The sequence below is a fragment of the Oryctolagus cuniculus genome, chromosome 5, assembly GCF_964237555.1.
Source record: "Oryctolagus cuniculus chromosome 5, mOryCun1.1, whole genome shotgun sequence".
Classification (NCBI taxonomy): domain Eukaryota; kingdom Metazoa; phylum Chordata; class Mammalia; order Lagomorpha; family Leporidae; genus Oryctolagus; species Oryctolagus cuniculus.
Genome location: NC_091436.1, coordinates 39,910,044 through 39,923,213, shown reverse-complemented (window position 1 = coordinate 39,923,213; position 13,170 = coordinate 39,910,044). Strand labels below are relative to the sequence as shown.

Below are 13,170 nucleotides of genomic sequence, written 5' to 3'. Positions count from 1 at the left end.
TTAATGTTCCATAGAACATACTTTAGGAAACTTTAGACTAAACTAGCAGTATGACTGTGTAAATGTTTCAATTCACCAGTTTTTTAAACTTTTATTTGACATAGAATTCTTTTTCCAAATGAAATTTTGCCCAGAACACCAGCCTATAAAACAAGTTCCTGGCAGAGCAGACAGCATTTGTAGAATATGTGAAACACCTGGAGAATCCTAATATTCCAGAGGGCACAGCCTGAAACCCCATTTAATGCATAATAAACATAGACTCTTACGATGGATGTTACTGCTGGAAGGTACCTTTCAGGCCTAATCTATGACCCTTGTCCCTGTATCAGTTCTCCATTCCTCCTTTTAAAAAATGAGCACAGGAGAACAGGGTAGAAATGCAAGGCAGGTGCATTTTCAGAGATCTCATCACTGATGGTATTTCCCTATGCAGTATTTTAAAGCTGACCCTGACTGTCTCATCTGCAAGGCAGAGCGTCTGTTTTCAACTTCCAGGGGTTCTGCTCCATGTCATGTTTTTCTTTCTTTTTTTTTTTTTTTCACCTGTTCCCTAAAGAGGTTTAACTCACTTCTTTATTTGTCTTTCTGCCTTTTGAGGTTAGCATATTAATCACCATATCCCCAGAAGAAATATAAACTGGACAGGCATGGCAACATTTCCCTGTGTGTTTCCAAGCACTGTGTTAACCTCTTCTCTCTTTCCCAGCAGGAACACCCCTGGCAAATTGCACTTCATTTGGGGCTGGCGGTGAAGAGCAGATGTTGAATGCCATTGTTGCGTGTGGCATGTTTGTTTACTAATTTACAAAATTTGTTTTACCCCCTGCAGCTGTAAATGAAAAAGCTGTAAAGCTGAATGAAACTTTAGGAACTCAAGACAAGGCCTTTGAGAGAAATTTGCAAGAGCTTCAGAAAGAGATTGATCAGATGATGAAAGAACTGAGGAGGAAAAATCTAGACACGCAAAAGGAAGCTGCTGAGGATGAGCTGGTGTGAGTACAAGCCCTGCGATGCTTTCGGCTGATAAACTGAGCTGGTCTCTGGTCTCCTGAATCTCCATCACACGTAGGAGCAGGAGAAACTACGTTTTTCTGACTTGGAAATGTTTGCTGCATATTTATCCTTTCATGTGCTTCCTTATTTAATGCTGTGCCTTGCCATTAAATGAATTTAAGCATGTTTTCACCTATTTAAATAATCAAGTAAGTGATCCTTTTGATAAATCAGCCAATGGGTTTGCTTTACTCATTGTCTATATTAGGGACTTTTAAACTACCAATGTCTTTTAGTTTTAATAAAAGTACTTTTGGCTAAAGTTATGACCTTCTCAAGTCATCCCATACATTTTTTTCATCTTACAAAATGCTGAGCAATCATCAAGTAAAAAAAATATCGTATTTTGAAATAAATATTGGGAATCTGAGGATTGGAAAAGGTAATAGTGATTTTATTAATGCCAGTGAAACTTTTATGATCACATGCTCAATAAAACAGACACATTTTTACATTTTTAACTGTTATAATGTTCTTAGTAATAGTTAAGTAATATAACACAACAGAACCTGGGAACTTCTTTTTTATTTATTTGAAAGGAAGAGTGACAGAAACAGAAAGAAATCTTCTAGCTGCTAGGACACGCCCCCAGTGGCCACACAGCTGTGAGTGACCAGGCCAAAGCCAGGAGCCAGGAACTCCATCCAGGTCTCCCATGGGGTGGCAGGGGCCCAAGTACTGGAGTCATCTAATATGCTTCCCCAGGCATATTAGCAAGGAGCAGGATTAAAAGTGGAACAGCCGGGACTCAAACCATCATTGTAATAATGGATGCCTGCGCCGGCGCCGTGGCTCAATAGGCTAATCCTCCACCTTGCGGCGCCGGCACACCGGGTTCTAGTCCCGGTCGGGGCGCCGGATTCTGTCCCGGTTGCCCCTCTTCCAGGCCAGCTCTCTGCTATGGTCAGGGAGTGCAGTGGAGGATGGCCCAGGTGCTTGGGCCCTGCACCCCATGGGAGACCAGGAAAAGCACCTGGATCCTGGCTCCTGCCATCGGATCAGCGCGGTGCGCCGGCTGCAGCGGCGGCCATTGGAGGGTGAACCAACGGCAAAGGAAGACCTTTCTCTCTCTGTCTCTCTCTCTCACTGTCCACTCTGCCTGTCAAAAAAAAAAAAAAAAAAAAAAAAGTAATGGATGCCTGCGTCACAGGCAGTGACTTAATCTGCTGTGCCATAGCCCCAGCTTCATACTGAAACTTTCAGAAATAAGATTATTAGGTCCCCTCCTGGATCTACTGAAAGAGGAACCTAGCACACTGTATTAAGAGGCCCCTCAGGGGACAAGGATGCATGTTAGCTAGAATCTCACATCTTTTCAAGTATTTGGCCCTTGTTAACAGCTGATATAATTTTACATTAGGAAATATAGATATGTTAAACTCAAGAAACCCCCAGATAACTCAGATGGAAGAAAAACAAAAGTAGATCAAAATCATAACATTTCACTAGCGCAGCAATAACACAGAATTCTGCTCACAGTTTCGAAGCAAATATACCAATATTCTCCTCTCCCATTCAAAGTTGTAGAGGAAGTGTATCAAGATGGTGAAGCAGGTGGCTTTTCTTTGTTTTGGTTTGTGGGATGAATCATAAGACACATCTCATCAGTCAGATAACGAGAATGACACGAAACCCTTCCCAATTGAAAGGGTTCTCTTACTAAAACAAATTAAAGGTGAGGTTTCATTTATTTCTGCCTTAATTTTAATTGTAAATGATCTTGCCACTTGCAGGAACCAGTTTTCAGTTTCAGTTAGTACATAGTGACTATGCCTGATTTGTTATGTTTCATTCTTTGTGTATTGGCATCCTTTTACAAAGCAATTTCTTACCCACAGTCGGAGGCAGTGACATGGGCTCATGGTCTGTTTTTGGGTGATTGCAGAGCTGCAGAAGGTCTCCTGCAGAAAGTAAACAAGCTGTTGGCAGAGTCCAGGGGGAAAAACGAAGAGATGGAGAAGAACCTCCGGGAAAAACTGGCTGACTACAAAAACAAAGTTGATGACGCTTGGGCTCTGTTGGCAGAAGCTACAAACAAAATCAGAGAAGCTGATCGCTTATCTGCTGCAAACCAGAAAAACATGACTGCTTTGGAGGTGAGTTCTGGAGGCACTTTCCACACAATCTTGGGAGTGGTGGTCAGGGGCAGTGTGGAGTGCGGCTGTACTGATCAAGTTCACGCACAGTTACCAAGGTAAAGGATGGAAACTCAGGAAACTTCTAAGAAGCAGAACAAAGAATAATCACTTTTGGGGGGGTGATGGAGGTTCTCTAATGACCATGGTCCATAGGATCATATAAAACTCAAGTTAACTTAAAGCAATGAAGATTTTTAAGGAAAGTATTCTTCAATGGGAAAGAGCCCTATGCTGGGAGTCAGGGGACTTTGGTTTCAATGACGACTGTGCCACTAACTAGGATTACCGGCTGTGCAAGTCAGTGGTGTTTCTAAACATGGATTCCCCTGCTCTGCAGTGAGTGCCTCATGCTAGCACATATCTTGGACATCTTTCAAAACTGACATGTGGTTTTTCAGTTCATCTAGCCTAAATCACAAATGTGGTTCATAATCTGGTTGCTAAAAACTATTAAAGTTCTCTCCATGTTCTAGTGGCACCTGAGCACTTGAGAAATATGGGGAAAATTTTGACCCCCACCTTTTTTTGCAATTTGCCCTATGTAGATGGCATTTTATTTTTTTATTTAAATATTTATTTATTTATTTATTTATTACTTACTTACTTGTTTATTTGAAAGGCAGAGTTACAGACAGGTAGAGACAGAGAAGTCTTCCATCTGCTGGTTCACTCCCCAGACGGCTGCAATGATTTGGCCCAAGAACTTGAGCCATCCTCTAATGCTTTCCCAGAGCATAACAGAGAGCTGGATCGGAAGTGGAGCAGCCTGGACTCCAACAGGTGCCCACATGGGATGCAGGCACTGCAGGTGGCTGCTTCACTTGCTACTCCACAGCGCCAGTCCTGTAGATGGCAGTATAAAAGGGATTAATGATCAAGTCTGGGTTATCTTCGCCTGCTTTCCCTCACAGCCAAGAGGGACCTCACTCATCAAAAAATTACAGGCAGGCCGGCGCCGTGGCTCACTAGGCTAATCCTCCGCCTTGCGGCGCCGGCACACCGGGTTCTAGTCCCGGTTGGGGCGCCGGATTCTGTCCCGGTTGCCCCTCTTCCAGGCCAGCCCTCTGCTGTGGCCAGGGAGTGCAGTGGAGGATGGCCCAGGTGCTTGGGCCCTGCACCCACATGGGAGACCAGGAAAAGCACCTGGCTCCTGGCTCCTGCCATCGGATCAGCGCGGTGCGCCGGCTGCAGCGCGCCGGCCGCGGCGGCCATTGGAGGGTGAATCAGCGGCAAAGGAAGACCTTTCTCTCTGTCTCTCTCTCTCACTGTCCACTCTGCCTGTCAAAAAAAAAAAAAAAAAAAAAAAAAAAAAAAAAAAATTACAGGCAGGGCAGGTGTGTAGTGCAGCCATTGAGGTGCCTGTGTCCCATACTGGAGCACCTGGGTTTCAGTCTGGGCTCTGCTCCCAGTTCCAGCTTCCCGCTAATGCCCATCCTGGGAAGCAGCAGGAGATAGTGTCCCTGCCATACGGGGAGGGAACCAGCAGATAGGAAGTCTCTCTTTCTCTCTCTGCCTCTCAAAATACATTTTTAAAAGAAGGAAATTTTGCAATACGGGTAGTGTCTACCTTTCTCAGAGTCTGGAACAAAAACACATTCCTCGCTCATTTTTGCTTTTTTTTCCAGTTTCTTTCTTAATCTTAACATGGTTAAGTGATCTCTATTCTCTGAGTAAATTCAGCACATGTGACAGCACACACCTGGATTTGGCATTGGAGGAGCTTTCTCCCCGGAGACTAACCTATCTTTGCTTTTTTTCAAAGTATCTGACTCCAGCAGGTATGAAAAGAACAGCAAACCTATATCTCCTCTAACATACAATTTCACCTTCAGCCATAACTCAACATTTCCTGGCATCTAGCATGCTCTCAAAAATGTTTGTTGAATGATAACGACAGTTGAACAGAAAGCAGGATTTTTTTTATTCGCTCATTTCTTTCTATTTTCCTTTGGATTAAGCAGTAAGAGGTTGAGTACAATGTGGTTTCTTTTAAATTCTGGGTCCCTCTCCTGGGCTTTAGCCTTGCCGTTCTGGTAAAAGCCTGAGAAAGCTCACTTTTGTCCTAAACTGATGTGTCTAATCTTAACCAATTTGGAGCCTGCTGACACGCTGGCAGTATTCAAGAAAAAGCACCATCTTGAGAGGCAGGAGCTGGGCTGCTGTCCCATCACGGGCTCCGGCGTGAATCACCCTCCTCCCCACCAGTGGCCTAACTTACCCGCAGGTGCACCTCTCCATTTTATGGCAATGGTTTAAGAAATTAAAATTACCTGTGTGGAAAGCATAATAAGCATTTGGGAAGTATTTCACAAAGAGTTATAGTGGCCCAGTAAATGGTGCTTCCAGCCATTTCTTCTTTTTACTGATGTTTGAAACCAAGAGCCATCATTCTTGGGTACCCCTTGAGGTGCCTGACGCTTATGTAGCCAGCCCTGAAAGTTCTAAGTGGGGCATTTGTATTTTCATTTTATATGCCAGGCTTGTCTGAAAAACTTACTGCATAAAATAAACTAACTGATATAACATGAACAAGGCACAGATTTTTAAGATGGCTTAGGTGCACTTAAGGTTGGTTTCAGCCTACCTGTTTGTTCAATAGATTCCATGTGCTCCCTGTATTCGAAGACTCTCATTGGGTTAATTGATACCTGTACAAGTTTGAGAACAACTGATGTATTTTATGATTTTGATTGAATAGTGAACATTTTCTTTTTTTGTTTTTAAAGATTTCTTCATTTTACTTTGAGAGGCAGAGTTACAGAGAAGGAGAGGCAGAAAAAGAGAATCTTCCATCTGTTGGTTTACTCCACAAATGGCTGCAATAGCTGGAGCTGGGCCAATCAAAAGGCAGGAGCCAGGAGCTTCTTCCAGGTCCCCCATATGGGTGCAAGGGCCCAAAGACTTGGGCTGTCTTCCACTACTTTCCCAGGCACATTTAGCAGGGAGGTGGTTCAGAAGTGGAGCGCTGGGATTTGAACCAGCGCCCATATGAGATGCTGGCACTGCAGGCAGTGGATTAATCCCCAGGGCCACAGTGCTGGCCCCAAATAGTGAACATTTTCTAAAGTAAATAACTCCATGGTGCCCGTGTCCACAAAGAAGATGATGTGATGAATTCCCAACTAAAATGTGATTTTTGTTTATTTTAAGAATGTAATCATGTAATTTTTATTAAGAATACTACACTCAGGGTGGGTGTTTACTGCAACTGGTGAGTCACTGCTTGTTATGCCCTCATCTCATATTAGTGCCCTGTTCAAGTCCCAGCTACTCCACTTCCAATCCAACTTCCTGCTAATGCAGATTTTGAGAGTCAGCAGATTATGGCTCAAGTATTTTGGTCCCTCCCTGCCACCCAAGTGGGAGACCTAGACTGAGTTCCCAGCTCCTGGCTTTGGCCTGGCCCACTCCTAGCATATGGAGAGTGAACCAGCAGATTGAAGATCTCCCTCCTTCAGTTTCTCCATTTCTCCCTCTCCCTCTCCCACCACCTCGCTCCTTCCCTTTCAAATAAAATGAAAGTAATTAATTTAATATACCTACATTCAGGAAGTCTGCTAAACATAAAAATGATTGCATCAAACTTGTGCACATTATGTGCTCCTTGGTACAAGTGCATCAGCATTGTCTTAAAACTCATTAAAAAAGCAAATTCTCAGGTCCAAGTCTATTAAGTCAGAAACTCTGAGAGTGAGGCCCAGCAACCTGTATTTTAAAAATCCCACCAGTAATTCAGGTATATGTTTGACCTGAATACAGGTCAGCACATGTACTTCAGTTCAGGTATACTTATACATGAATAGTTATACCTGAATTCAGGGAAAAAAAGGAATCATTCCATTGATTCAGGTATGCATTTGATAGCCATTGATAGAAAGGAAAAAAACACCATATCCTATGGCTTCAAGTAACTTGTGTTTAGTTAGAAGTGCAAACACACACCAAAAAAAACACTCTAGGCTATAGGAATTAGCATGGAGGAATGTAAAATAGGGCCTCTAAATATTTCCCTGGACTTCGGGAGGGCTTCACAGAAGCCCTGACACCTGTGCTAAGCATTGTAGAGGAGGCACTAATTAGTAGAAATAAAAGGGGAAGAACGTTCCAGATGAAAATCATATGCAAGAACATGGAGAAAAGAAGATAAGACACCTTAGAGAAAAACGCAGTGGATGGCCATTTTCGGAATGAAGACTGTATGTGAATGACCAGACGGAGAAAAAACCCAAGAGAGGGTCCGCATCTTGTGTTTCAACAGAATTGCATTGTGAGACTGAGATAAGGAATTTGGTTTTTCCCCTGAGAACTATATGAAGCAATTGAAATCTTGGAGTAGTGGATTAAAATCCATATTTGTGGGAATTCGCGAATGTTTTGTGTATTCTGGAGGCTTGGTTCTGTCTTGGAAACTAGTGTTACCAGGCTTGGAAGTGGGTGTGATGACGTGAATGTCGATCAGGCATCTCCCCTATCAAGGTTGGCCACCAGGTGTTTAAGGCTGAATAGGAATGGTGCGTGGCCTCACAGAATTTACAGTATCCCTCAAACTCCAAACATTTTAAACTTTCACTGTATGCAAAACTGAGATATGTAGTGCCTAGGAGATTCAGTTCAACAAAATCACAAAAATGACCACATCAGACCAGAAACTGGGAGAAATTGACAAAAGGGGATCACACCATAGGGACAAAGGCAGAGCTGTGAATATTTTCAGGGATCTAGGACAGATCAGATGGGCCAGCCACACGGTTTCAGAAGCCTCACAAGTCTGCAGCAGAAGAGGGCTCCAGAAATGGCACTTGGAATCAGATCATAGAAGGTTTTGAATGTGGCTTATTGGAAGGTGGTGGGATTAAAAGGGCATTTTAAGCACTGAAGAGAAATCAGAAGGGAATCAGGGGTCTGATGGACAGAAGAACTGGAGATGAGCAATTCAATGAAACAAAGGATATGTATAAAATCGTCTGTCCCAACGTCTACCATTTGACCTTGCCAAACAAAGGATTTAAGAAAGTAGAATGGCCGGTGCTGTGGCTCACTTGGTTAATCCTCCGCCTGCAGTGCCGGCATCCCATATGGGCACCGGGTTCTAGTCCCAGTTGCTCCTCTTCCAGTCCAGCTCTCTGCTGTGGCCCAAGTGCTTGGGCTCCTGCACCCGCATGGAGACCAGGAAGAAGCATCTGGCTCCTGGCTTCAGATCGATGCAGCTCCTACCGTGGAGGCCATTTGGGGAGTGAACCAAAGGAAGGAAGACCTACCTCTCTCTCTCTCAATCTCTCTCTCTCTCTCTCACTGTCTATAACTCTACCTGTCAAATAAATTTAAAAAAAAAAAAAGGAAAAAAAAAGAAAGCAGAGCAAGCTGCTACATACAGGATACACAGGAAGCCTGCTATTGCACCTGCCTGAAGAATTTAGTCCACCATCTCCCTAGACACCCATCAAACAGAAAGAAAAAGATGTCCAAATTGAAGAGCTTGGGCATGCATTAAGACCAAATTACAAGTAAAACGTACAAATGTAGTCAGTTTTGATATCCAAACAGAACGATTTAGCCACTGTGGTTTCAATGTATTTTGAAGAATGAGTGTCTCTATGCAGTGGCCTTCCTTTTTGTCCCTTAAATGGTTTAAGAGTCCTGTCCCAGATATTTTGTATTCTACAACATTGTGCATCCACTCCCTCTCTTTATTTTTGTAGTACTCATGTCATCAACACTTAAAAATACATGACACAGTCGTTCACTATTCATTTTTTCCCTTCTCCAAACAAGCCAAGAGGAGCAGATCTTCTTCCAGTCTATATCCCCAGAGCTTACAGCAGTATCTGCCACAAAGGGAAAACGGATTTTTCCCCCAATAAATGAAGGATAGTGAGGATTCTTGGGGTACTAGTTTTTGCTCTTAATTTGGTGTTGGTTATCCGTGAGTTCACAGGACAAAAAGCTCTTTATCTGTGCATGTATGTGTACTTCTTGATATGTACACTGTATTTAAATAAAACGCTTAATTAAAAGAAAGTATCATAAAGTTAATATAATGTTATTTCTATACTTTTGTCCATATTTGATAGCTTCAGATCTCCTCTTCCCTTGTCTCAAAGCTAGGTTCCATCAACATCAATCCAAAAATTAGTCACCTCTAAAATCCCTTTAGTCTTTCAATCATCATTTCTGTTTTAGTATGATAAAGAGCAGTTTTGATCTTTGCATGACAATTGGCTCCTTAAAGTGACTTCCTTAGAACTTTACAAAAGATTCTCATTAGTTTCTTGAAGCAGAAATGGATGTAGGTCTTCACTTAACATGCATGTTCTCCTCTCTTCCATTGGTGCCACATTTTAAATTATCTTGATTCATTAATAAAAAAAAGCCACATTACAGGAAATAATTTTGGAATTCCTTACGTGGTATAACTTTAAATCAGTTCATATAAAAACTAAGGGCTGAAATTGGCAGTTATGAAAGCTATGATCCTTGAAATCAGGGATTTGGGGACAGTCCCTCTAATTGTTGTCTGTGCAGAAGAAGTGGCATATCAGAACTTGCCCTGAATTAGCTAGTTATGGGAGTAGCTGTTTAAGCCAAGTGGCACCAGCACAAGTCCCAAGAATGGACCTCATTCTTGTTTCTTCATTCTTCTAGGAAGCTGTACTAGGTATTAGAGGTACAGTGATACGAAGTACAGCTTTTATGTTGTAGTGAGGATGATAGTCACTAAACCCATAAATGAGTTTTTAATATGGCCATAGAGTCTGGGAGCAATCATATATAATAAATGGTTTATTGATATTTGAATATAGCTCATAACCTGTTCCATAATGTTGTGTGATATAGCGAATTGTTGTCTTTTGTCAATAATGTACAGTTCAGTAGGCTGTACTTCTTCACCAGTCCCTCTGTACATGCACCTGTAATATATTAGTGTCTCTGATGTTCATTAAATAACCTGAATTTTTATTCAGTCCTATAAGAAACAATAGAAATGGCTCAATCTACACCAAAAAATAAAACAATTTTATCTGTGTTTCTATAGTTCATAGCCACCCTATAGGATATAATTCATATAAATGAGTCCTAGGAAGAAAAACAAAACTATATTTATAATAGTTGACAAAATTCTACAGTGTTATGGTATGCTAGGCAGTGTTCAAAGCCAGTTTTTATAATTCAGTATAATTTTATTCTGTATATCAATCATGTGGATTCTTATTAAAATGCAGATTCCGAGTCACCAGCTCTGGAGAAGAGGTTGAAACTATGCATTTCTAACAGGCTTCCAGGTGAAGCTGGTGAATGGGTCAAACTCTGAATTGTGAGAAATAAAACTTTTTTTTTACATGAGGTTACATAATTTTCACAATATTTCATTACTTGTGATTGGGCAGAACTGGAATTTCATCATAGGAAGGCCTATCAGCTGAACATAGCCTTTTTTTAAAAGAAACCTTTTACTTAATGAGTACAAATTTCATAAGTACAACTTTAGGAATATGGTGATTCTTCCCACCATACCCACCCTCCCTCTCCCATTCCCAGTCCCATTCTCCATTAAGATTCATTTTCAATTAACTTTATACACAGAAGACCAACTCTCTACTAAGTAAAGATTTTAGCAATTTGCACACACACACACACAATATAAAAAACTGCTTGAGAACAAGTTTTATAGTTAATTCTCATAGTACAACTCATTAGAACAGAGGTCCTGCATAGGGAGTAAGTGCACAGTGACTCTTGTTATTAATTTAACAATTAACTCTCTGGACATAGCTATAACATAGTGGACAGATAGGAACAGGATGGGTGGTAGGTTGTCAGACAAGTGACTAGCAGAGCAAACAGGCATAGGAAGCAAAATGCAGACCTGGGGGAACTGCTCACAGGCAGGGACCTGAGGAATATACCTGGCAACATAGTGAAGTAATTGGTAAAAGAGGTCAGGAAAGCAGGAAATTAGCACTGTGCCAGTCCAAATAAGACCTGTGATTTCTGTAATAGCTGAGACAGGACTTTTTTAGCCAGGTCCCAGGATGTGTCCTTAGGTAGATAAACGGGCAAATCTCCAAGTACACTCTACTATGTGACGTTAGGTAAATCACCAATGGCTTAGCTCGTTTGGGCTTCTATAACAAAATAGTAAAAACCAGGTGGCTTATAAACAACAGAAATGTGTTTCTCACTATTCCTGAGGCTGGGAAATTCAGACCAATGTGCAGGTAGATGTGGTGTCCTGTGAGGGGTCACTTGCTGGTTCACAGGCACCATCTTTGTGTACCCACATGGTGGAAGGGTGAATTAACTCCCTCAAGTCTCTTTTAGAAGGGCCCCATTCTTGAGGGTAAGGGCTCCCAAAGCATTCCCCTTCTTAATCTTATCACCTTGAGAGTGAAGATTCCAACTAACAAATTGGAGAGTAGGTGGCATTTCAGACCACTGAATTAACTTGCTCAATTTCTAGTTATTTAAAAGTTTATACACTCAGGACCCATAGCATTGTTTGAATTAAGTAAGAAAATCTTATAAACTGCCCAGACCTAGATTAATATAAACTAGCAATATCATTCATATAAGACGGCCAAAACGTAAAATTATAATTGATGCATTTAAGCGCACAGGTAAAATGGTGTTTGGAAGAATATGAATTAGATAAAAGTGTAAAGGAAAAAAGTAGGCAAGGTACGCTCCAGGTGCAGAAATAGCTGTATCTCTCTCTTGTTGATTTTGCTCTTCTAGGCCAGGAATGAGTTGCTTGTAGTTTTGAGACAAGCTATAATTTCCAAAGACAAATTCAACTCTGCTCCCATCTGAAGAAACAGTCTATTGGGTTTATTCTTGCATGCCATAGTTTTTCTTAAACAGTACTTTGCCTAAATTCTCTTAAAAATCCCACTTCTTTGATTTTCCTAGAACTCCTGTAGGATACGTCTTCTTATGTTTATATTCACAAAGCATTCATTTGTGTACAGATTCAATATACAGTTCCACTGTAATTCAGCAACTTCAACCTGCTCTGAAGTACATATTCAGCTCTGAAATTTTAGTTACAAATGGATGTTCCATGTTGCCTTAAGTATAAGTTCCATTCCTCACCTACTACCACAGGACTTTTCTTCACTGAGATGACATTTTCACAATGGGAAGGAGAAAATGCCTGTGCAGGTCTCTAAATAGAGTAACTTTGGGAAACTGGCTGAGCACTTTATATCATTCTCTTCTAGCCACACTGTCAACACACAGTAACTTGCATGGGAAATTGTGTTCAGGCAGCTCAGGAAAGTCAAGAATACAGAGCTGGACAGGGCTTTCCCCAAATGACTTTTTGATGTATCATCCTTACTGAATTACAGAAGAAGAAGGAGGCTGTTGAAAGTGGCAAACGACAAATTGAGAACACTTTGAAAGAGGGGAATGACATCCTCGTTGAAGCCAACCGTCTTGCAGATGAAATCAGCTCGGTCATAGATGTGAGTATTTGATAAAACCTTAAGTTAAAACAGGCCATTATGGCATAGGCTCTCATAAAGGGGAAATCAATGAAAACTCAGTAACACAAGCAAATATTAATTTTTTATGGATGGGGAATTAGTGTGGCCTTATTCTATTGTGACCATGTTTGCCTATTGAAAGCCATTAGAACATCCCATCACATTGTTCACCCGGTAGGCATGAATGCCTTTGTGAGGATACTCACAAACTCACATAAACCAGTGCTTTTCTAATAGTGATAAAGGACATGTTTTGTTCCTAAAACTGCATTTACAATTCAGTATTCATATAACAGTAGTCAGAAGAGAAATGTAAGTCTATGAACACTTTTAACATACTGTCTAGTGCATTGCACAGAGTGATATATGGTAAAAAAAAAAATGCAAATGCTCTAAGATCCTAATGACTATCATTTGTACATTTATTCCAAGGAAGCAACAATTAAAAAAAAAATAAGTTCTTCTTGGTGTAAATTGGCTTCATAAAGCTC

General features: G+C 41.2%; 1 protein-coding gene across 2 annotated transcripts in view; it reads left to right on the top strand.

Moving 5' to 3' along the window:
* The window catches only part of LAMA2 (laminin subunit alpha 2), a 707,630-nt gene that overhangs the window by 541,224 nt on the left and 153,236 nt on the right, over positions 1-13,170 (top strand). For both annotated transcript variants that reach the window (XM_070073612.1, XM_051855341.2), the window contains exons 36-38: positions 833-995; positions 2,942-3,152; positions 12,542-12,658. In XM_070073612.1, coding sequence (XP_069929713.1) covers positions 833-995; positions 2,942-3,152; positions 12,542-12,658 — 491 coding nt within the window. The remainder of the gene's footprint in view (positions 1-832; positions 996-2,941; positions 3,153-12,541; positions 12,659-13,170) is intronic.